The 24,524-nt window shown below is 41.6% G+C and overlaps 1 protein-coding gene across 1 annotated transcript; it reads left to right on the forward strand.

Moving 5' to 3' along the window:
- The first annotated feature begins 1,753 nt into the window (after nt 1-1,753).
- TNFSF11 (TNF superfamily member 11) lies at nt 1,754-24,524 on the forward strand. The gene is made up of 5 exons (XM_074816950.1): nt 1,754-1,972; nt 9,486-9,653; nt 16,392-16,437; nt 16,520-16,618; nt 23,904-24,524. Exons 1-5 carry the CDS (start codon nt 1,754-1,756, stop codon nt 24,323-24,325), a joined length of 954 nt encoding a protein of 317 aa, XP_074673051.1. The 3' UTR covers nt 24,326-24,524.

Genomic DNA, 24,524 nt, shown 5'->3' on the forward strand with positions numbered 1-24,524 from the left:
TCCTCCAATTCTCCACAGACCACAATGCTACCAATGTTTCCGAGCATAAATGTAAGCATTTGGAAAGAAGACATAGGGGTAGCCATCCAAGGTTGGGGTATTGCTCCATGACTTCCTGGTGGGTGATGTTGGGAAGCAGGTGCTTTCACCATCATTTCTCAGATGTGTCTCACTGTTGGTGAAGTAATTGTTATTGCACTATTTGGGTCCAGTTTTCAATGGTATCAGCTTATTTTGATAGTAATTTGTTGCATGGTGGTTTGGTGTATTTCAGACAGTTTCCTTTAATTTGTTGGAGCACGTAATCATGTCTGGTTCAGTCAACCTCTTTGGGAGGTAAATTTTCTCAGTTTCTTTGCTTAGGCAGACCTAAACAGGATATTCCGTCATGTATCAAGAGTCGAAAATTATACTGTTTTTCTACAGTCAAAATGACCTACATGGATCTGTGTCATTCTCCCATGTTCTTCAAAGCCTGAGCCAGACTTCAACTCACTTGCTTTTATGTCTGGACCATTTCCCCACTGAATTTTACAGGGCTGCAGGCCTAATATACCTGCACTGCCTTTGCAACAAGCACTTTCATAGGATTTAGGAGAATGCTTTCCACAAAGTGGACTAGTCAGGCACATAAGATGGATCTACTGAAGAGATAGTTACATCTCTGAAAGCATGAAACTGATGAGCAAAAGTCCAGAGTGAGGAAAGACTACATGGAGGCAGGAAAGGCTATGAATAGACTAAATGAGCAAGTATGTGAAGGGGAGACTGGACCCAAATGGGACCTCCAGAGGACCATGAGAAAGAAAGTGCCTACAAACAGTAGCATGACTTTACGAGAAAGAGGTTTCGGTATTGAACGCAAGCTGAGGCGTGGGGAGCACAGAAAGATGTCGTTCCAAACCAAGCATTTGGAAACACCGCTGCAGCAGACCAGCTGCGTGATGGGAGATGGAAAGGGTCTGATCTGGTTTCAGCAAGCAGCCAGTGGCCAGCACAGCTCTCTGCCATTTCTTCACCCCAGTCTTTAAAAAGACTGAACTGTGTTGCCTGTTTTGGACAGCGCAAGCCAACACCGTTTGTGGTCATTTTAGCCTGGCCTGAGTGAGGAGTGCGTTAACACATGGAGGGTTGACAGGCCTTTGGTCTGCTGAGGACCCGGACCACACCAAAGGGGCCAGGGGATGACGGAGAGGGCCCACCCGGGGTGCGTGCTGCTTCCAGGTACCCCGGGATTTGGGAGAAAAGGACCCTCCAGGCGCGACCACGGGCTCAGAGAGGCCTCGGCTGCCGGGGCGCACTGCACACCTGAGCGGGGCGAGGGTGAGGAGGGGGCAAGGGGACGGCGGCCGGCAGGAGCCGGCCGGTCAGGGCTGCCTGTACTGTGTTCACTCATGGTGGAGGGGAGGCGAAGAGTTTCGCTCCGCGAGGAGGAGCAGCGCAGACCGCGACCGCTGGGCGACCGGCCCGGCGGCGGAGGCCGGGGCTTCGGGGGCAGGGGCGGGCCCCGACCCTCCCCTCCCGCCGCGGGCCGGCGGGGGCCGGTCTCTGCTCGGGGAGGGGAGGCGAGGAGGGGGCGGTGGTGATGTGTGTGGCGGCAGGGGTGGCGGGGGGGGGGGCAGAGGCACGCCGCCTGGGGCTGATTGGCCGCCCAGTTTATAAGAGGTGCCCGGCCGGGGCGGCGGGGTTGTTTGCCGAGGCTGGGGAGTTCCGCTGAGCCGCTGGCCGCCCGTGGAGCCGTCGGAGCGGAGCGATGCGGCGCGCCAGCCGAGACTACACCAAGTACTTGCGCGGCTCCGAGGAGCTGGGCAGCGGCGCCGCCCACGAGAGCGCCCCGCCGCCGCCGCCGCCGCCGCTGCCGGCCCACCCGCACCCGCCGCCCGCCTCCCGCTCCCTCCTTGCCGCCCTCGTCCTCCTGGGGCTGGGGCAGGTGGTCTGCAGCGTCGCTCTCTTCCTCTACTTCCGAGCTCAGGTAAGCGGCGCCTCTGCTGGCGCCCGGGGACGGTGCCGGGGTGAGGGTGAGGGGGGTCGGCGCGGCCCCTTCTCGCCGTCGCGGCGGGCAGCCGCGCTGTGAGGGAGCGGCAGGGCAGGGCGGCGGCGACCGCCTCGCACCTTTCAGACGAGGGGAAAGTTCTCGCGTCGGTGGGATTGAGGCGGTTAATAAAAATTAAGGTAGAGAACACCTTTAACTGGCTCTGAAGTTGGGCCAGGTTCGAGAGGGGGTCGGGCTGGAGGGCTCCCAGCACCCTGCCCGGCCTGTGCTGTCCCCCGGTCGCTGGAGCTGCTCAGCCTGAGGTGTTCTAGGTAGTGCTCTGGCCTGTGGGTGGTATCGGGGTGCAGAGTTTCTCAGCGAGGTCGGACATGAGGGGTCCCCGGCTTGGGAAGCAGCGTAATGATCCTTCACCAGAACTCCTGCGGAGCTTTGGTTTTTAATGATCAGCTTTCAGCTGCTCACTGGAGAGGGGTTTGACATGGCTGGGGTCTTTGGCTGCCATAAATGTTTCACCAGCGGGAGGAATGTCTTTAAAGAAAAAGAAAAGCCACCACACAACACCACTTGGGATCGTTTGTCCCTCAGGCTGCGCAGGGGCACTGCGGAGCGGGGTCTGCGCGTTAGCGGGCATCGGCCGGAGGTGCCGGCTGTGGCCCAGGGGCTCGTTTCTGAGGGAGAGGGCGGCCCCTCGCCCACCAGGCCGCAAGCCTGCCAGGGGCATGGTGCTTCAGAAGAGGTAGCAGTGCGTGAGAAAGGGGCACAGGGAGGTTATCGCTGTGGGGGAGATGAGGTGACGAGCGGTTAGGCTTTCGGAGAGAAGAGGAGCCCGCTTCTTGGAAATGGCTCGGCTGGCTGGATTCACTTGCTGCTGCGTCTCTTACCCTGCACGGCTGAGCCCTCTCAGAGGAAGTGGGGGGCTGCTGGCTGGTTGCTTCTCCGGGCTAGGTGTAAGCTTTCTTCGTTGGATGCTAATTACTTCTGTTAATACGGGTCTCACTGCCTTCATGGAAGTGGTACTTCTGTTGTGTGTACTTTTCATTTGAGGTCAGTGGGGAGTGGAAACCTGTTTCTTTCAGTTTACTTTCTAGGTAGATGCGCTTGATCTTGATGTAGCAGAATGGATTGCTTAACAAAGTGCACTTGAAAACAGATGTTGCACAAATGTATATCCACTGAAACAGATGAATGACTATCAAATATACAATAATGCTGCTGATCATTTATTATGCAGGCCAGTTCATATTTTCTTACTGGCAATGGCTTTGTGTTTGCCATTTTTACAAAAATAAAATTGAACAGCAATACAGTACTTATTTAATCACATCCTGTATGCTTCAGAAGAGTGACATTTAATTTCTGGGACTCATTGTAAAGTAGCTTAAATCTACTTGTTTGCTTGACAGTGAAATAAATTAATGCCTACTTCAGCTTGTGGCAGAAAAATGTTTTTCCACTCCAGATCTGCTTGAACTTGAAAAGACGTCTTTGTCAAACCGTAGCTCATAGAAATGCACAGCTATGTATTGATTAGTAGGCTAGAGAGTCATTGCTATCAGCACAACTAATCAAAGTATACTTTTTGAAAACCTAGTTTTTCCATTGTCTTTACCTTCCCCCCCTTATTAAGGACTCTTTCTGTTAGGTTCATGTCAGTGCTTTGCACATGCCTAACAAAGGGTAAAAAGAGCTTTCTTACCATAATGGCTATTTTTCTTCTGCTTTCTTGATTTAAGAAATTACATAGTCTGGGTGTAATTCTGCGTTTGGCAGCTTAATTCTCTTGCCAGTTTCTCGTTCCTGTAGATTTGGAGTAATGCTGTTGTATGGAGTCCTTTGTAAACTTGAACTTCTGAAACATCTAAAAGAGATCATGTAGCTAGATGTAGACTTGACTGAAATCATTGCCTGAAAAATTTCTAATGGATAAAATGTCTTCTTTGCCATCACTGAAAAACAGAGTAATAAGTATACTTTTGAAGTAAGTACATAAGTCACAATAATAAGATATGGTAATCCATATTTGTTCACCAATTTCTTCTTGTGAAATAAGATAGATGGAAAAATATAGTAGATCCTGGAGAAGTTAAGTTTTACTTAACTGTCTTGCAGATTGTTTTATTTATATGGGACATGATCTGACCTCTTTCTTTTGAAAAGATTGCTGTCAAATTTAGTTGTATTAAGCTATCTCAATTTGTCCTTTTCAGTACAAATTTCAGCTATCTAATTTTGTACTTTAATAACAGAATTTAAGTATTGTGGTGTATTTTGTTAAAATAATGAGAAGTTAATAGTAGAAGCTGTGCATCAGAAGATTTGAATTGATTGGTTGGTGAATTAATCAAATGTGAATTAGCAAGATTTGATTGTGTAGGCTGATACTAAGAGATTATACATTTTGCAAGGTCTTTAAAACTCTACCTAAGAGGCTGAGTAAGCCCTGACTCAGTTTTACCATACACATTTTATCTGTATTTGCATAAAATCATTTGGGCTGGATCATGACACAATATGAGCTGAGACAATAGTTGAGGTTTTGGTTTTTCCTTAGTTTTGTTTATTTTGTGGCTTGAGCATTTGGAATTTCACAAGACATGTAACTAAGACTGACACTAGATTTTCATGGGTAAACACGTTTGTGTCCAAGAAATAATGCAGCACAATGCAAATAAGACAATGAACTGGTATATCTAAAAAGAAAGAAAAAGCTAAGAATTGATTTTTACCAGTATTCTCGTAACAGTGTTCTGAAATGTAAAAACGTGAAGGTGTTCTGGTTTTTCTTTTTCGACCATCTTGTGCAATGTGCTGAATCCAAGAAATTAAACGCTAACAAAATATATTGGTCTTAAGTGTTATTTTGCTTATACTTCATGAGGAGTATTTGCTCATGATCAATGAAAATGCCATGAAAATTTAGTTAGATACTCAGAGCAGCTGGAGATCATCACGTAAGAGACTCATGCATGGCACAGGGTGAGAGAGCAAAGTGTTTTATTTAACTTTCACTGGCAAATGTATAGTCTCCAAAAGCTTTGCTTTTAAATTTTTCTTTCTGGCCTATTTCGTCAATGTACTTAGATCATAAAAGAGTAGGAATGTGGTTTAGCACTGACTGAACTGGAGGGCAGTGGAACAAGCTGGAAGTGCTCAAATCCACATGTGGGTGCTGGATATCTAACTCCCATAGTTTAATTTGGAACTCCAAAATTATTCATTTTTCCTATTAAAAAAAACTATGTACAAATGTTAGATATTCTACCATACTGAAGAATTCACACTTGGATAAATGGGGACCTGGAAGTCAGATTTGTGTTGTCTTTTCATGCATCTGTGGAACTCTGACTTCCATTACAGTGTGTTTTTTAAACAGTCGCCTTTCAGACTTTCATCTGAAGTATTGTGAGCATTCTAGAGCAGTGGCTAACAGAAAACAGCTTGCTGGGAGTCATTAGCACTCTTTGGAAGCCTGGAAGAACCCCTTCTTGGTGGTTAAGAAAGATAGATCATGGAGTGCAAAGTGATATTTGATAATCTGGGAATTGGTTTAAGTTTGAAAATAAGGTAAAACATTTATTGTAAGGAGTAAGTATAGAATATGATACTGTAACATGACATAATTGAGGCAACATTTAACAGGTAAAGGTGGCTGGAATGTATTGTGTCTTTTAAACCCAAACTGAAACTTTTTAACATTGGAAAATTGGTTCTTAATTCTGTAAATTCATTTGGTCTCACCTCCCATGCTGGAGTTAATTTTGGCTTCCCTGAGTTAGGTGAAAAGATTCCAGAGATGCAACTGGAATGATGAGAGATGCTGAAAATCAAGGGGCACCGAAAGATTTGATTCCAAGGTCAGACACAATGGATATATACACAATAGTAACACAGGAAAAATAAGCTAGACACTCCTCTCTTTAAATAGGTTAATTCCTCTAGGATATTTATCTTAATGTGTTAAAAGATTCTCCAATATTTTTGGTTACATCTTGATATTTCTTTGAGGTATTAAATCTTTAGGACTTCATGCTGTAGATCTCTACCTTGCAAGTTAGCAAGATGCTTCCTGTTGACCATTCCAGTATTTCATTTTGCTTGTTAGAAGTTCTTCTCAAAACATGTCCTTGAAACTTTTTCTGTGCATCACTTCTTGCCCACAGTTTCGGTCTCAGCATTTGGTAATGTCTGTTTACAGCCATGGCAGTTCAGTACTTGTTCTTTATAAACATGTAAGATGCAGGATTTCTGAGAATGCCTTTTCAGACAAGCAAGCTAATTTCCATGGTTAAATGCGGTGAAGACAAGGTATTCTTTGAAAATGGTAAAGGCAACCAGGTAGATTAGCTAGTCCCAAGATCTGAGCTTCACCTTATCAAACACTGAATCTCTAGAGACTTGCAGTTTGTCAGGATGGGCTTCACAGCTTTAAGTTGCTGAAGCTATTTGTTACAGTGTTTCCATTAAGCCTTCAATCTTTTAACTGTAGGTGCAGAGATGGTGGTTTTCTGTCTTAAGCCTTCAGCAGATAAACTATAATCTGAGTAAGTGCTTCTGTACAATCTGCTGTTACTGTTCTGGCACAGTGTTGTGTGACACATTTGACTGATTGCTGATGGGTGATAGCTGTAAATCTATGCTACGCATGATTTATCATGCTGGATGCTCAGGCCTTTAGAAATTTCATGATCTTTGTGTGGTAAAACCTAGTTTTCTTGTCTACTTTTCAGAAAATGTGTTTAAATAAATCCAAAACTGGGATAATAGTCTCTCACTAGTAGAATTACTGATAAAAATGAGTATCTACTGGCAGTTATTTGCTGTGGCTTTCTATCTCCTATCCTGCTATGTGTGTGGAGGGGAGAAGACTGAGATATCCAGATACTGCTGAAGACCTTAATTCCTTCAGGTCTCTAACAACCCCAACACAAGAGACTACATCTGGAATAATGGGACCCTCAGTACCAGAGGCATATCAACAAACCGGATGGAGTCCAGCAGAAGACCACTGTGATAGGTAGGGACCATAGTGTATCAGAAATGGAGAACTGGATTCTTTGAACCTATTGAAGAATAGACTAAGCTGAGGGAAGCTAATCACTGTTTTTAGCTACCTAAAGATGGAGCCAGGCTCTTCAGAAGTGCACAGCAAAAACAAGAGGCACAGTCATACATTGCAGCAAGGAGAACTGTAGCTGGACATCAAAACCAGTGGTTTTACACAATAAAAGTAGTTAAACTGTAAAACAGTTTGCCCAGAGAGGTTCAAAGTCTCTGGTGATGGAGATTCCACAAAGCTTGTCTAGACAAGGCCTTGACCAACCTGACCTAAGTTACAAGTTGGCCCTGATTCAAGCAGGGGGCTGGACTAGAGACCTCCAGAGGTATCTTCCAACTCAGGTCATTCTGTATTAATTGCCTTTCAGTAGCAGTTGGTAAACATTTTGTGCTTAATTTTTTTTTTCTGTTCACAGTTAATTTTTTTTTTGAGTTCTGGATAATAGTGGAACATACTAGGAGAGATGTTTTTAGGGTGCGGTTTCACTGTTGTTAAAGCTAGTGCTGCCTTCCTGCTCTTTCATTCCTATGCCTGTCCCCGTACTGGCTCTGATGCTTGTCCAATACCTGGAGTGAGTTAGTTTCAGGGTGCTAATCTTTCAGGAAATTAGATCAGCAAAAATTCCCCCAGGTTATTGATTTAGAAGCTGAGATTGAGAACCAGGATGAAATTTTGTGGTGAAGGAGAGAACACAGAGGTACTGGTTTAGATCAATTTAAACACTTAATGTTAACAGTTAACAGAAGTCATTAGTGTAGTTTTTAGTGCTCAATTCATAGAGCTGTAATGGCTATACACTGGTTTTCTTTTGGATTCAGCTGTGTCAGGCTATTCCAGGAAGATGTTACTGCCTCAAAGCCATACTGTAACTCATCTCTGCCCCTCTGCTCAAAGCTGCAGCATCTTCTTATCTTCAGGTGAACCTTTTCTGACACGTTTCATTCCAAAACTGCAGGGATAACCAAGATAGCTAAACCAGGTCACAGGGGGTGACATTGGTCTGAATGAATTGGGCAAACAGCTCTCATCTGGAGACTTTAGCAGAAGGATGGTGACGGAGGAGGCATTTGGTGTTGCCATCTGTGGAACAAATGTTTCTTTGCACTGTGTGCCGGTTGGGCTGGCTGGTGTAGACAGAACTTCTGCCTAACCTTATGCTTTTAAATTAACTCAGTTCTTTTTGGGGGTTAGGGAGTTGAATTTATGTTTGTGTGAACAAATGATATAATGTGTTTGATTCACTCTGGCTGTTTTGTATTCTACAAAACTTGATTTTGATGTTCTGTTTTGTTTAGTGCTAGGTTAAAGGAAACTGAACACTGGTCAGGCAATATCCATAATGTCTTGGCATTCCCTCATCATGATTACAAATCATGTATTATCTTTTGTAATTCTCAGATAAAATTGTTCCTTCTTCCTTCTACCTTATACAGAAAGATAGGAATAAATGTTCTTTCTTAGACCATCTGATACAATTAGAGAATTTAGACAAGGTTTTGAGTGCACAAACACTTCAAGCCTGAAGTAAAGTGGAATAAATACAAGTTGAGAACAATTGCTGAGAGTCTTAGGCCATTTCTGAAAGATAGTGGTTAATATCTCTTGAGTGTAAAGTGTATGGAGTGTGGGAAGAGAGGGTGAAATGTCTTAAATAATATTTATGCAACTAAACTCTGCCAAGGCACAATCCTAATCCTTGGAATATCCTTCCAATTTATCTAAGTGATAGAATTCAGGAGTATTTTAAAGTTACAGTTTAAAAGTATACTTGATTCAATCACAAAGACTGATTACTAAAAATATCTTGCAGATATTCTAAATTTACCAGTCTGTCCCATGAAGTAGAGCTGTTTTGTGGTACAGTTTTATTATCTCTTTGTCTTTTTGAATTTGTGCTGTCTTACTTGGTGACTGTTTCATGCAGCAATATCTCTCACCCATAAAATAGTTTCAGTGATAACTGGCTTCTGTTCTTCTGTTTCTCCTCTTGAAAATGCTGTGCTAGTTGTTGAACATACTTTCCCCAAGTTCCTCTACTTGGCATTTGTGTGTCATCTTGCAAACTATAGTTTTTACAGATAGAATGGCTGTGTATGTTGCCTGCTAAAATAATTGTGATATTGCACTGAATGGTTGAAAAATGGAATTCAGGATTATTGATTTTTACTGTAAGTGTGGGATTTATCTTTTAACTTTTGAAAGTCACATATCTAGTCTAAGCTAGCAAACTAGGCAGCTCTATCTCACATGCTTCTTGGATGAAATAAACCTCCATGTGGGGAACTTTTTCTCTCTTCATTATTTACAATGAAAATTTAGATAATAAACTTAGCTAGGTGACTTTTAGATGGCTGAAAATTCTCCCTGACTTGAATGCCCTTCATGTCACTTGGACTGACACTTAAAACTGTGGTTGTGCTTATATTTTTGTTTCAGATGGACCCTACTAGAATTTCAAAAGAACATGCACACTGTGTCAGAACACTTTTTGGTCATCAAGAAAATACAGATTTGCATGATACATCCTTTGAAAATCAAGAAGCGAAGTTAATGCCAGAATCCTGTAGAAGCATGAAACAGGCTCTCCAAAGAGCTGTGCAGAAGGTGAGTGGCAGACTGACTTTATTTTGTGCTCCTGTTGAACTTACAACAATTTTTCCAACATCTGTATTGGGAGGTGAGTTCTATAGAGTATTTTCTGGTGTTTGAAAAATACCTGAAGTTGCATCCAAGGTCATACTGTGTTTGCTTGTGAACATGATAGCAGTTAACTGATTCTGTATTCAAACACATTTTACTTATTTCTTTTTTAAGAAAGGAAGACTTGAAGTTGCACTGAGAATACTGTGATTGCAATTAGTTGATTGGCCATTCTGGCATTTGGTTGGGCCTGAATGGTAGTTATTTATCCTAATATTTGTATAGGCTTGCCAACAATTTGAATGTTCATAAAAAAGGACAGTTCCACATTTTTTTCAAAGCAGTCTTCCTGACCATGTTTCTGACAAGATTCTCCCAAATCAAGATCAGCAACAAAACTATTGCCTGAAAGACAGAGGAGATAATATTTGCTCTCGTTTGATCTTGTTTCTTACTCTTTCTGCAGCCCAAAATGATGGATAGTATGTCCTTTATATTTTTTTGCGCACTTTGCCAGGTCTGTTCTGTGCAGACCATTCCCACACCGGCAGAAGAGCTACTTTGCCATAGCACAATAACTGGACAGTCTTTGCCTGGCAGTTGAGAATGACAGCTTGTTCCCAAACACGAATAGCAAAAGTAGTTGGCTAAAGAAGTCAGCCCTAATGAAGAGGCCTAGGCAAGCTGGATATATGTACCAATGACCTCTTACTGCAGTTACTGCTTTTGATCTCTTTGCATGTTCCGGATAGTGTTTAGTGCTAATTATGGGCTATTTAACAGCTGAATGTCTGCTATGGTATTTGGTTTTCCTGGCTTACCAGGTCCATTACAACTTTACTTCTTCCTATCTGCATAGGACTGTCAGTTTTTCATAAAGGGTACTACATTAGATTTGAGCTGAACTTGCATATGCTTTACAGAGTGAATTGTACTTGAGTTAATTATGGAGTACTTTAATTGTGCTAATGTAATGTTTGCTTTTAACAGAGTACCCTGAGTGGCAGATCTTTTTGTGAACAAAACTTAAAGAAACCTAGGAGTTCATGTCTTGTCCCTTTAGCTAGCCATCTCCTTTAAAAACTTAGGGAGGGGAAAAAAAGGGGTTAACTCTGTAGGGTTAGCTCTTTTTACAGAGTCTCATGCTATACCTACTTCTGTTCTGTGTGCTGGTACTACTGCTTGTTCATGTGCCTCCCATGACAGAGTGAGGAGCTTGTTACAGTAAGTGAATGGGAAGCCCTGCATTCTGGTCATTCGCTGCTGGTTACTCAACAAAGGCATTGGCTTTAGTTGAGGCTGCATATCCTGCCATTCTGGATGGAGGTTAAATGCTACAATGTCCGTGGCCAAGATAAGTAGTGAGCAGGGATAACTTTCTTGGCTGATGACCATTAGTTTGAGAACAATAAAAATTCCCTTGGCAAAGTATTCAGACTCTGAATTTCCTTTGAATGCAACAGAATGTATTAAGTAGCTGTGTCAGTGTTCTGGATGCTTTGTCTTCATATATTGATGACACAGAAAAAAATAAAGATAGGAAAATGCTTGCCTGGGGCTACATTTGCATCTTTTTAGTATATCAGAGAAGTGAAAGAAACAGTGTTAAGGCAAAATTATACTTCATCATGTTCTGTAAGCTCTGCCTTTCATTGGCTCTGCTACAAGGAAGGGCAGAGATGCAGCTGAATCTTCTTTCTAGTTGTGCTAGTCCTGTATGTGTGGGACTGCAGCTAATGTGACTTGAAAGAGGTTTCCTGTTGTCTGTGCTTTCTTCAGTTTCCGGAAGGAGAATCTAACCTGTGTGTGCTTTAAGAACCAGTATCCTTATTTGAATTGACAGCATGTTAAGTGACTGAAATGGAACACTTTAAAATACCGTTTTGTGTTTTTTTTCAATATTTTGTCTTTTGCAATTCAAACTGTTCAGGAAATGAAAATAGACAACTTGCTTTTGCTCAGGTTTATGGTCTGGTTACAGCTTTTAGCTTACTGCATTTGTTCTCATCTGTTTTCTTTGCACACCTGTAGACCTAGTGCTTAAATCTAAAGCAGGGATTGACATTGAGAGTGAAAGTGCTCTTATGAAAACCAGTGTAGTAGGGCTGCAAGGTTGGGTCTATAAACAGGTGTCTCGTGAAAAAATAATAATTAAAGATTTCCTTTTAATCAAAATCTAATGGTGAATTCCTTAACATATTCCAGCATAAAAGTACTGCTTAGGGAGCAGCTTATGCAGTAGAAAGCACATTTTTAATATTGCGTATAAACTTTCAAGTAAATAATATACTTTCCTAGCCTATCTGTTTGCTTAATTTTTTTTTGCATGTAACCCTAAAAACCTTTTGGCGGTCCAGATGTACTAACCACAGTTCTTATGAAGTCTGTTACAAGCCTGAAGTAGAAAGAACTACAAACACATCTTGGGTCAATTCATAAGTAACTTTTCTTGGCAATACTCCCAGCTTCTAGCAGCTTGGGCTAGTTCAGGCGTAAACTAGTCTCCCACATGGCAACAGAGTACTTTGCTAGACCTCCAAGGCAGCACTTACAAAGAGATCTATATACTTAGCAGACATTTAAAGTGCGTGTGGTTATGGACAAATTCAAGGTTTCACAAGTGATTGGTGTAAGTTGTTAAAATTTCAGTTTCCATCTTACAACCTTATGTGCTTTTTTTTTTTTTTTAATGCAGGCAATAGACTGCTTATTTGGTAGAGGTTGTAGTGCTGATCTCAAACTATATTCTGATGAATATTGGTTGATGTACTTTCTACTTCACTTCCTTCCTGATTAGCATTCTTCAAATTGCTGAATTTCTGGCAAGATAATCAGATACTTCTTCCTGGTATTAGCTGGACTTAAAGCACTTGGGTAGTAAAAGAAATAACTGCATAAAGGAGTTTCAAGATCACAGCTGAAGCAATACATGAATGTCCAGAGGGGTTCTCTTCTGATTGGTCTCAAAGGGCTACTTAGAGCTGCTCAAAGTAGATACTGATATTGTAAAAGACAAAGAAGACGAAAAAATCTTCACAGATGACATGTGTTCAAATGTAGCCTTGTCTCTGCATCCTCGATATCGGACATAACTTGAAGAGCAAGAGATGTTTTTGTTTTGAAGACACTGAGATGTTAAAACCTGCAGCCTGCCATGGATGAGGAAAGAGCAGTTCCCAACTTTCCACGTACTTAAAGCATGATTTTAGCTTTTAAAATGTGAAAGCTTTGCAGCTTCCCATGGCCTTACATTTTTGGAATGAAGGAAGACACATTTCTCGGTTTTGTGACTGGCTACTTGTCTGTTGTTTAAGCAGTGACTGTATGAAGGAGCTCGGAATGTGGGAAGCAGGCCAGCAGAGTTGTCTTGCTGGGCAGTGAGCGAATGACGCAAAGGTGTACAAGTGCAGCTTATCATAAGACTAGCAGAATGGTGTGATTTTTGTGTAAAGTTTTTCTAAAAATAGCTCAACAGCTTGGTAGCGCACATGGTTCTGTGGGTGGCAGACTTAAGAGAAGTCACTGGTAATATTTTGTCAGCAGTTCTCATGCCGTTATAGCAGTGTCTTAGTGACAGGTTCTGTTGTCTCTGCTTTCTTACTGGTAGTGTACATTGGATTAAGTATGAGATGCATAAAGACATTCAGGTGCTAAAGAATGGAGTTGATACTTTAAAGATTTGGAAAATCCTAGCTCTTAATTCCTTGCAGTATAAGATACCAGGGGGTTTTTATAATCCCCCTAAGAGGCCATCTTTAAACATGTGGATATCTTCAGACATCCACTGAAAGATGTGGTCCTTAAGTCCTTCAGGGTCAGAAGCAAGTACATGCTAAAATGCTTTTCTAAGGCAGGTTGTGTATCAGCACCTTGGAACTGCAGAAACATGAAGTAAAAAAAAAATAAATCAATAGAAGTGTTGAACTACTTATTTTTCAGGAGGAAACCCACAGCTTCATCTCTGTTATCTAGGGACTGGTTCATCTATTTCAGCTTCCTTTTGGAAGCCTGGGAAACAGAACAGAAAGGAATATCAAAATTTTGTGGGACTGGCCAGAATCAGGAAAAGAAATTGATGCTAGTCCAGTGTTTGGAGAACTTGCCTGATGGAGGGTTTCTGTTTTCTGGCCACAGGCTAGCCACTTCTAATCCAATGACAAGCACACACAGAAGAGTCAATGAACATGAGCCAGTCTCCAGCTCTTCTCAGTGTGTTAGTGTGAGGCTCACGCTTATAATCGCCCTTTTGTTCTGATGACACTTGCATTCCTAATTGTATAGTGGCATAGCTTCAAGAGGAGTACAGGAGAGTGTTCCTGTCAGAGGCATGCTCCTAGGAAACAGGAAAGTAGGCTCAAGGCCATCAGGACAAGGAGAGTTGTAGACCCAAGTCTTCCTGGGTAGCTGTTGTGCTTAGCAAGTGGTGATGTTGCAGATGAACAGCACCACCGACAGTTAGAAAGAAGGTAGCTCAGACTGTGTTTCATGACCGCATAGAAGATGAGCTGAGTCAGGCTGCTAGATCTCAGAAGGTGAGGTACCCATAGCTGCTGAAGCTAGAGCCTCTTTGGAAATGCTCAGAAGCAGAGCTCTATACTCCTAAGAAAAATGTAGGTTAAGAGGAGGATAGTAATTGGCCAGTTCAGGGTCTTCCAAGGCCTGTGCATTTAGCAGCCACAGGGGTTTTTTTAGTACCAGTTTAGATAATAGGAGATTAAAACGTACATAGCTCTTTTTGGATCTGCCCAGTAGGCTCTCCAGGCAATGACATTATCACATCTCCCAGAAGGAAAGGATATGAAAGCAAACTCCACTTCTGAGAAGTTTCCATTAAGAAAGCAAGAAAACAAAGGAGTCTTCCCTTTCCAGGGAAGGGGTTGGGAGTAGGTGTGGTACAGTAATCTCTGAGAGTGTGGTCCATCTCCCAGTCTCTTATACCTTATGTCCTGTTCTCTTCAGAGGCTTTTGTCACTTTGCAGTATCTAGTGCTTGCAATTTTTTGTTGTCTTCCTACTTCTGATGAAGTTAAAGAACTCAAGTGTGGCTAGAGGCTGATGCTGGTGTGCAGCTCCTAGAATTGAGCTTCATGTTCGTGCTCCTAGAACTGACATAGAAGTAGGAAGATCAGAGAGGGGAAGTGAATGTAAGTGGGGGAGGTGGACATGAGTTTTGCTTCTTTTGAAGTTGCAATTCTTCTGCTTTTCTTCTCGTCTCTACAGCAGAAAGCATCTTAATGATTATCTACAAAATCAGCATATCTCTGCTAAAGTATTATGCTTTGATAGTCATACTACAACTTCCGTACTGCTGTGGCTTTTCATTTTGGTTTAACATTTAAACACCTACTGAAAGGGGAAAGTGAGAGTAATAAATGCACTGGCGAAGGCATTGCAGATTTGACTGTGGCTGCAAAATTACATAAAAGCAGGGCTTCAGGTGTTTTCAAAGCCGGATTTCAAATTCTAGATTTGAAATCTAAATAAAAATCTAGTGATTGGGAGCACAGTGGAACATTGCTGATCTGGCAAAATCTGAGGGGTATTGAATACACATGGTATTGAATCAGATGAACAGCAAGATGTGTGACATAGACAAAACAAAGGACCATTCTTTGGTTTCAAAGATTGAGATATGATTTGCTATCTTCAGCAAAATGCTTACTTTTAGTAAATATCGTCTTGATGGCTCCATGGTATAAAGTATTCTGAATAGCAAGTAGAATATTACCCCTGTTTTTCAGAAAACAGGTGAAGAGAGTCATGGAGGAACAGGAGACACAACTGAGGACTGAAATTAATATTACCAAGACTCAATCCAGGCTTGTAACAAGAACAGGCTGCTTAGATTTTTGAGAACTGTGGTTTGTATGTTTTTTCAAGAGGAAAACAGGTGTGGATTATTAAAGGCAAGGCTTTTTGTGGTGCCTGATGTCTGTTACTTGTACTGTTCTTGGTTTTGGGTAACATGGGTTTCATTCATGTTAAAATTCATCTGCAGTTTTGATGAATGCATGCTTCCAAACTCTGGCATGCAGTTCATTTGGCCCAGTACAGATGTGAAAGATGATTAATCCTTCAGTTCCTGCATACCTTGTTAGAAGTGAGCCTTGATTATAAAGCCTTGTAGTCTTGCAGTCTTCCCTGTTAGTGGTCAAGTGTGAGGGATGGAGGTTTTCATTTACTTCATTTAACTCCTCACAAATGAAATTCAGAGCTTAGACTTCATTAGTTGTTAGTGTGATTACACATTAGTCCCTCTGTAAAACTGCCTCTTTTGTTACCTTTTGACCCCAAGTAATTAAATTAGTTCACAAACGTCATTGTTTTATGTGATGCATTCTTAGCAGTCATTGTTCCATTATACTTAGAGAAATATTTCAAGTACAGTAAGTAGGAAAGGTTGTAAATGTCCAGTCACCACTACTTCAGTAAGTAGTGCAGTGATCATACACACCATCATTCCTATCCACCTTTATCAGAAGTATTGGACAGAGGAAGTAATTTGATTGTGGCAGCTAAACTGTGTGTTCATATTATACATATTCTCATATTTATATAATGTATCTCAGACTTCTGAATATACTGTAGGTAGAACCACCCCCACATATACACACACACAGTGTTGTAATTGTGCAAACTACCTGCAATACACACTGTTACAAAACCAAGACAACATCAAAACAATGGCTCTTTCTCATTTTAGGAAGTCCAGCGTGTCATGGGAAGAGCACCACCAAGACCAGAAAAAGGTAGGTGCTGGTCTATGTATAAGAAATATTTTAGTTCTACTAAACTTGTTTTTTTGAGGTAATGAAACTCTTTTATCTTTAGCTGCAATGGAGGCATTAGGAATGGATCTGTACAAGAGAAACAAACCTGAGAAGCAGCCATTTGCCCATCTCATTATTGATGATAAGAATATTCCATCTGGTAAGTTCAGTTTGAAGTGAATACTTTCAATGCTAGTATAAATGTCTTAAACAGTGAAGTATATGAAAATAGTTCAGCAATACTGGCAACAGACTGGGATTTCAGAAATGGCTTTTGATAATGAGAATAGGATGCGTTAAAGGATTTCGGAGGCAGCAGGGGTAATGTTACAGGAAAAAGCTCCCCTTTGCCTCAGGTATCTTATATCAGTCTTATGTGCTGAACAGCCTCCACTTCAAATGACCAGTTTTCATGATCCAGCTCTGAGGGCTTGGCCTGCCTCTGTGCTGTCTTCAAGTGAGGAATGAAGATATGCATTGAGTGCTCTCCTCTGAAGTTTCTTAATTTATTTGACTAGTAGGGCTCATTTGGACTTCTTCACTCACACTGGACATCAGCTGTAAGTGTACATACACACAGATGTATGCATACATACACAGATAAATACAAGGATATACCAGCACAAAGATTGGCCAGAATCCAGATCTTGCAGGTTGGAAGATTCTCTTCCATTGACTTTAAGATTTTTTTTGTCCTCTTGTCAGCTCAAGAGATGTGTTCTTTTCTGTTATAAAATTCAAGAATGTCTTATGTCCAACTTTTTAGCCCTTCACAGCAACTCTCCTTTTGTGTGTTGACATGTAATCAGGTCTGTACTGGGTAACACAGCATTTGTCTTCAGGGTGGATCTGGAAGATAAGAATCTTAAGTGAATACAGAATGCACACGCATGTCAGGTGCCCATCAGTGTAAGAACTTGCCATAAAGGAAGCACATCTTTCATTTTGAGGTGTTGAGAACCTAGAACTGCAGTCCCGTTGTCATTATTATAACTTGTGTGCTAGTTCCCTGCCCCCTGTGGATACATTGCACTCTCATAGCATAGGGCTGAATTTATAGAAGGTGTTTCCTTTTGCTAATGGCATGTTGAAAAGGTTTTGTCATACTCCATTCATTATTATGTTGCAGAGCTGGTATAGACTTTTTCACATCAAGACTCCCAGGGCCTTCCTGACATTCAGGCATTGCCAAAGCGTCTGCATCCATCTAGTCCAGTAGCAGGAAGATCAAAGATCATAGCATTATACTCTGAGCAACAGAGTTTCTGGTCAGTGTGTTGACTTGGATGCAGTATGTTTCTGAGCTATTGAGCAGGGGGAAAAAAATGTTCCTGTGGCTTTTATCTGCCCCAATAAGAGGATGGCATTCTTTTATCTTGCCAGAGCTCTTATTCTCTACCCACAGGTATCTTTGGATTGCTTTGGGAATATCCTTGCTAGTACCGTATGAGGGAACAAGACATGAGTCTGCCTTGGAACACTCTCCAGAGGAAAAGATTCATTCCTACAATTTTAAGATATCTTAGTACTGTTTCCTTTTTTGCCCTGGGGCACTGTCAGTTGAGATTTTTCCTGCTGTATTTTCAACACAATCATCATCATTGGTGTGGTAGAAGTAAACCAGAGTTTATTCTGAAGCTGTTAGACAGGGGATCTCAAGATGGGAGGGGCCATTGATCACCGCTGTCTTTTTCCTCTGAAGATGTATACATTCTGCAGTGCTGAACTCCTTGTTAATTAAGCTATGTGCATTGCTTTTCTGTTTTATATAACCAAACCAGAGGGGAATGCTGTGTTGATGCTTGAAATCTGAGGTTTCAGCAGCCTGCAGAGTAATACCTTGCTCTTGCTCTATCTGAAGACAAAGTATTTCTGTACACAAGGGGTTAGCTCCTTGCCTGGAGGGATAGGATTCTTTCTCCCTTTAAGTGCATTGGCATTGCCGATATCTAGAGCTTTATAAGCAGAGAGCTTAAGCAGCTTGTCAGATGGCAGCCAGAACTTCTACAAGCTTTCTTACTAGCTCAAATGCCTCCTGACAAGCTTCTATTTCAGTCAGATTTTTGGCTTTTGACATAGGTCAACAGTAGAAGATATCAGTAAACTTGTCTTAGCATTTTGTCTTTGGAAGGATTCAATTAATTTGCTAATCCAGAGACAGATCACTTGTATCTACAGAAGTGGAGTGTGTCAGAGTCACACTTGGTGAAATCCACCTTTTCCTGTGGGGTATTTATTGCTGTCTACTTGGATGTTGCTGTAAACTATTTTTATCAGGTCTAGCAGCTGATAATTTTTACTGTTGTGCATCACTGCATTAACCTTCTAGGGAGTGACATAGCACATCTTTGGGTAATGGCAAGGGAGGCATTGCTCTTGCTTGCTCTCTTCACTTCTTTTTTTAACAGCACAGGCTGCAGCAACTCTCAGAACTACAGTGCCTGTGACAAGCTGCTTTGTTTCTCCCTGGAGCTGATCAACCCCTTACCAATGTGATGAGTTGGACATACTTCCTCCTGATCTGGCACATACGGCTTCTGCCTGTTTTGGAAGAGTATTGCCAGGATGTTAATCAGGGGCACAGCTTCTGCGGTCCCTGCAGCATTGCAGCAGAGAGGGGCTGCATGGGTAGCTGGAAACCTGAACTTACTGGTTGTGAGGCACTTCAGTATCATACTTGCTGCATGAGGGAGTACCCACATGGTTGGGTGGCATAGAGGCTAATGACAGGCATAAAGGATGAAGAATTTGGCTGAGGGTCACCAGAAGTTTTTTTCTCCCATCCTATTTCCTCAGACTGCAAATGGCAATTTCTATTTTCTTCCCCTGATTCCTTACCCTACATGTCTGAAATCCTTCTAAATTGTTTTATGCCATCCGTGAGTCTGGACAGATCTGTTCTTAGTATTTTAAGGTTCTGTCCTGTCATCACTCTGACCCAAAATAAACAATGTCAGGAAAAAAATACCAGTCTTCATTCACTGTCAAACAGGACTTTAAGTAGTTTGCCACTGAACACCCTTCATGAAAGGGCACTGAGCAGTGTCTGTGAGGGAACATTTTCCTTTTACCTGGTTCACAATAATATCAAGCCCTAAATGAACTTCTGCAGCTGGGGGGAGTGCGAGGGAGGGGGAAAATAACCCTTCCCAGATCTTGGTGTCCCCACCCATCATTTGGCTGCAGAAGCCATAGTGGTTTGGCTTGCTGTGTGTATTTTTTAGGTTTGCTGCCTTAGGTTAAAGCTGGATGCTTGCTGGTTGGTTTTTACCAGAGCTCACTATAAATGCTACCTAGGTTTTAAATGAAAACAGTGAATTTTGGTTCATAAATTGATGACAGAAATTAGTCACAGTTTAAAGGAGAAAATCACAAACAGAAATAAATATAAATGTTAAATATATCATTTGGGATGTGAATTGATACCTTTAGCTGTCTAAGGAAATGCTGTAGTATTCTGAGCTATTCTGAGTTTGACTCAGCTGCCCTTTGCCTCCAAAACAGTTTTTCAGAGCAAACAGTGCTTTGGTCCTTCCCTCAGGCTTTATACCTGAAAGCTACTAGGATACAAACAAATTAGCAATACAAGGCTACTTTCTCCTCTGTTACCCTCCCATCTTCTTCTTTCTTACTAATTAATTTTATTGAAATTTCTTTGTATTAGACTTAGTTGATGCTCACAAATATCCAAGACATTGTTTTGATTCAGTTACCAGAAAGACTGTGTATTATCTTGACTTTTTTATAATGCTTTTTACCATGTCTGGAAGGTTATCTTACTCATTATCTCTCTGACCTCTTTCTTCTCTGTCAACATGACTTACCTTGTGCTATTTTTTTCATGGCTTCATAGGAAATTTTATCACAGAACATACTGTACTGCAGCATTTCTGACTGTCCCATGGCTTGAGTTATGTTTCAGAGTTTCTGATAGATGGACAGGTGATGTGGCACTTGTATACTCCAGATTTTTCCTCTGCCTGTGCTTTGGGATGCTGATTGTTTTGGTGTCTCCAAACTTGAGTGTCTTACCATGAGAAGTGCTGAGAATCTGCTCGCTCCTTCCATTAAAGGTTGCATGGCATAACTCCTACCAATGCGTCTTTGTGTTGTGCTGCTGTCTGTACCATGCCTCTTCTCAAGCTCAACTGTGGCAAAATGCCCATTTAATACAATCATAGCTTTATAATAGAGGTTGGAAGGGACATCCAGAAGTTATCTAGGCTAACCCTCTGCTCAAAACAGGGTCATCTTCCATCATCTCTTGGCTTGTACCTCCACCTGACATGGATGAATGATGCGTATTTCCTTCAAACACAAACAGTGTGAACAAACTCCACCCAGAGCACCTCGCAACATCTCAGTTGTGACTGTGGCACCTATTTTCTCTCTCACACTGCCTTCAGCAGAGAATTGTGTATTCCCACTAAGGATTTCTTCAAAATTGCTACTTGATTAAGAATGGCAACTAAAAAGTTTACTTGCCAGGTAAATAAAATCTGCCTAACAACTACCCAGTGTGCCACCAGTCAGTCACAGCATGCCAGCATGCCTCTCTGCTCTGTCAGATGTATACATTCCTGTCCTGTATCTCTGATGTGGCTCTTCTCTGATCCAAGCAGTGATTTCTTGCCTATCCTCATCTTGAAGGTAGCCCAGCCTCCTTGGGGCAGCATTTCTGGCAGACTTAACACTGCACAAGAAATTCTACAAATTCCTCAGCTATCCCCAGTGCTTCAGAGGTGTACTCTGGTACCCCTATCTCAGCATCTCTTGCAGGTGAATAATTCCAGGCGAAGAGACTTAAGATCTTAGTGTTGCTTCCAATTAATTGATGGTTTTCAGAGGGTTTTTTGAGGCCCTGCACAGAAGATGGCTTCTCTGTATCATCTTGCTTGTATAATTTCTGCTTGGCTGCACTGGAGCCATAGGGGAGCAACTATTTATGATCTGCCTTTGACAGCCTGTGCTTTGCTCAAGTCTTTGTGGAAGAATGCCAGAAGCTTTTTGTTCTGGACTACTATTAAAGTATTCCTCTCACATGTAAAAGTTTCTTGCCCTTGGCAGTTAGGGAAGACTCATAGCTCTCAAATTCCCTTGTCCCTACTTCCCCTCAGTTCTTTCTGCACAAACAAATCTAAGACGAATCTCTTTAACTAATCAAATGTACTTGGGGCTTTTCCCCAACATGCTTGTGAGCACTGGTGGTTCTGGGGTATGCCTTGATACATGCTTGGAGGAGAGGGTACTGGGCCCTGCCATCTGCCATGGAAAGTTTGGTGAGAATAGATTGCTTTGTTGGGAGAAAAAGGTACTGAATATTCCCAGCAGGCATTTAGATGCACTGGGAGCTGAAGGTGTAAGGTCCTCTGGTGCCCGTGTGGACCTGCAGCTGTGGGAGGGAGCAAATGGAGTTAGTTTTGTGTGCTGAAAATTGCTAGTGGTTAGGAAGACAAGCTGTCCAACTCTCATCTGTTGTGTTATGCCCTGTGTATTACACTGAATAAATGGTAGAGTGTTAGTGGCTTGTGCGTATCGGGAAGGGTCAGGGCCTGTGTGGCTTTCTCAGGACAGTGCTGTTTCCTCTGGGGGGGTCTGCCTGTGGGCCTTGCCTGGGTCTTCTCCTCCCACTGTTTGTTCTTCCTCTGTTTTTGCAGGCAGAGGTTGTGAGTTGAGTGGGTGCTATAATGGGATGGTGGTGAATCTTGGGAGGCAGAAGGGACTGTGGGATGTGTGCTTCAGGGCATGCTCCTCAACAGAAAATACTGTGATAAACCTCTACGTAATACACGTGCTGTAGTAGCAATGCTGTTTGGGCTGGTGTTGTAGGCTGCTGCTTAACACTGTGCCACCAAAACCAATCTGAAGTGTCAAATGTGACCAGCTTCAGCAGGAAGACTCAAATGCTTGCTCTCAGTGCCTATGTGAGCTCCTGCTGGGCCATCTCTTAGCACAGCCTCAATAGTAGTATCTAAATGAAATGACATCTGAGTCTTGACCAGCTTGAAACCTCCAGTTTGATACAAAGTGGCTACTTGGTGATAGTACTCAGGAGGTGCCTTTCAGACCAGAGTTCCTGGGGGACATTTGTACCTGTATATGTGAAGTTAGCTTTTGGTGACTGTGCTAAGCTGATGAACTAATCAAAACATCTCCAGTTTTTCAGCTCCTTTTTGTTCTTTTCACAAAGTATTCAGTCACCTTAACAGATAAGGGCCAGCTTCCTGTTTACCAGGTCACCATCATGCAGGCAGAACTGAAAAGACTTGTGTACCTGTTAGAAGGAATTCAGTAATGCTTGTTTACATACATTGATTCTATTAATCTGTCCTTTCTGGTAGTCACATTTGGTAACTGTTACACATGTGTTTTGCTTCCCACATGCATGATGTTTTATGGAGAGATAGAATATTATAATAATTTTTTTTCCTAATTTGTGGATCTCCAGCTTAAGACAACTTGAATGGGACTGTTCTCCTCCAAGCATGGCATATCAGCTCATTGTTTCTAGCTTGAAATTTAAGATACTTTAAAGTAAATAATTAAATTAAGGAAAGAAAAGCAATACCTCCAGATTCACATCTGTCTTCTAAAACTTTTTCTAAGACATTCTGCTAGATATTAGACAAAGAATCTGAACTTACCTCCTGAATATCTGTAATTGCCCAGCTATAAGTATTTGTACAATTATCAAAGAATTAACATTATGCTGTGGGCCACTATCCTAGATATCTAGGATATGACTAAACCAGATTGTAGAGCCTTGTTCTGGTATATGCAAGCACTGGGTTAAGTCTAAACATTGTTTTTGCATAAATACTTGAAGTGCTATCTAACATCTAGGCAATCTATTGTGTAGTATTAAAGATGCACAACTGTACTGATTTTTTTTCCCCATTTCTTTGGTGTTCCCAAATGAAAATATGCTTACCTTTGTACCACTACAGTCACAAGAACATAAAATATGGGAAGGTTTCATAAGCTTTCTCTTCAGGGAATTAGCAGTGTAACTTGTTTTCAAATTTTGTTTAGTTATTCCTTGCAAACACTTACAGGTTAAAGACTGAAAACAAGTTTTCCTGTTTTTTCATTAGTAATTTTTCTTTTCAAACTCAAGTATTTGTTACTCAAATAAAATTTTAGGTGGAATGCAATTTCTATACAGAGCTTGTTGCATGATTGCTTAGCATTATCAAACTACTGGCCAAGCATGTGTTTTGTACCATGGTCCAGCAGATGTTCTGGTGGGAGGGCAGACAGTTATAAATAACAAGTCAAATATGGCAGTACATGATGAAAAAAGGAAATGTATGAATTCTTATAATTATCTAATACTCACTTTAGCCTATATAACTGTAGTTGCTATTGATTCTGAAAAACAGGGATTGCTTTCTAAATGTTGGGGTTTGTTAAATGTTTATAATTTTTTTTTCTCTTCTCTTCAGGAACTCGCAAAGTGAACCTCACATCCTGGCATCATGACAAAGGCCAGGCAAACTTATCAAATATGACATTCAGTGATGGAAAGCTAATTGTTAATCAAGATGGTTTTTACTACCTGTATGCCAATATTTGTTTTAGACATCATGAAACTTCAGGAAACCTGACTAAAAGAGGGCTTCAGCTGATGGTATATATGACTAAGACAAACCTTAAAATAAGGCGCTCTGATGTGTTGATGAAGGGGGGAAGCACCAAATACTGGTCAGGGAATTCAGAATTTCATTTTTATTCTGTAAATGTAGGAGGGTTTTTTAAATTAAAATCTGGTGAAATGATAAGTGTCCAGGTGTCAAACCCATTGCTACTGGATTCATCACAAGAAGCAACTTATTTTGGGGCGTTTAAAGTAAGGGATTTAGACTGATTTTTTCTTTAGCGTGCTGAAAATTGTTTGAGTTTTTAGCAGTCCAGAAACAACTTGAAGACAGAACTGAAATCTTTTGCAACCCAATTGCATCTGTATAAGCCATATATCTCTAAAGACACATTTTTTCCCTGTGCTGACTCCAGCGGGAGTCCCACAAATGCATAGAAGGGCAAAAGTACATAGTTCTCCTGATTCA

This window comes from Strix aluco, chromosome 2 (assembly GCF_031877795.1).
Source record: "Strix aluco isolate bStrAlu1 chromosome 2, bStrAlu1.hap1, whole genome shotgun sequence".
Lineage (NCBI taxonomy): Eukaryota > Metazoa > Chordata > Aves > Strigiformes > Strigidae > Strix > Strix aluco.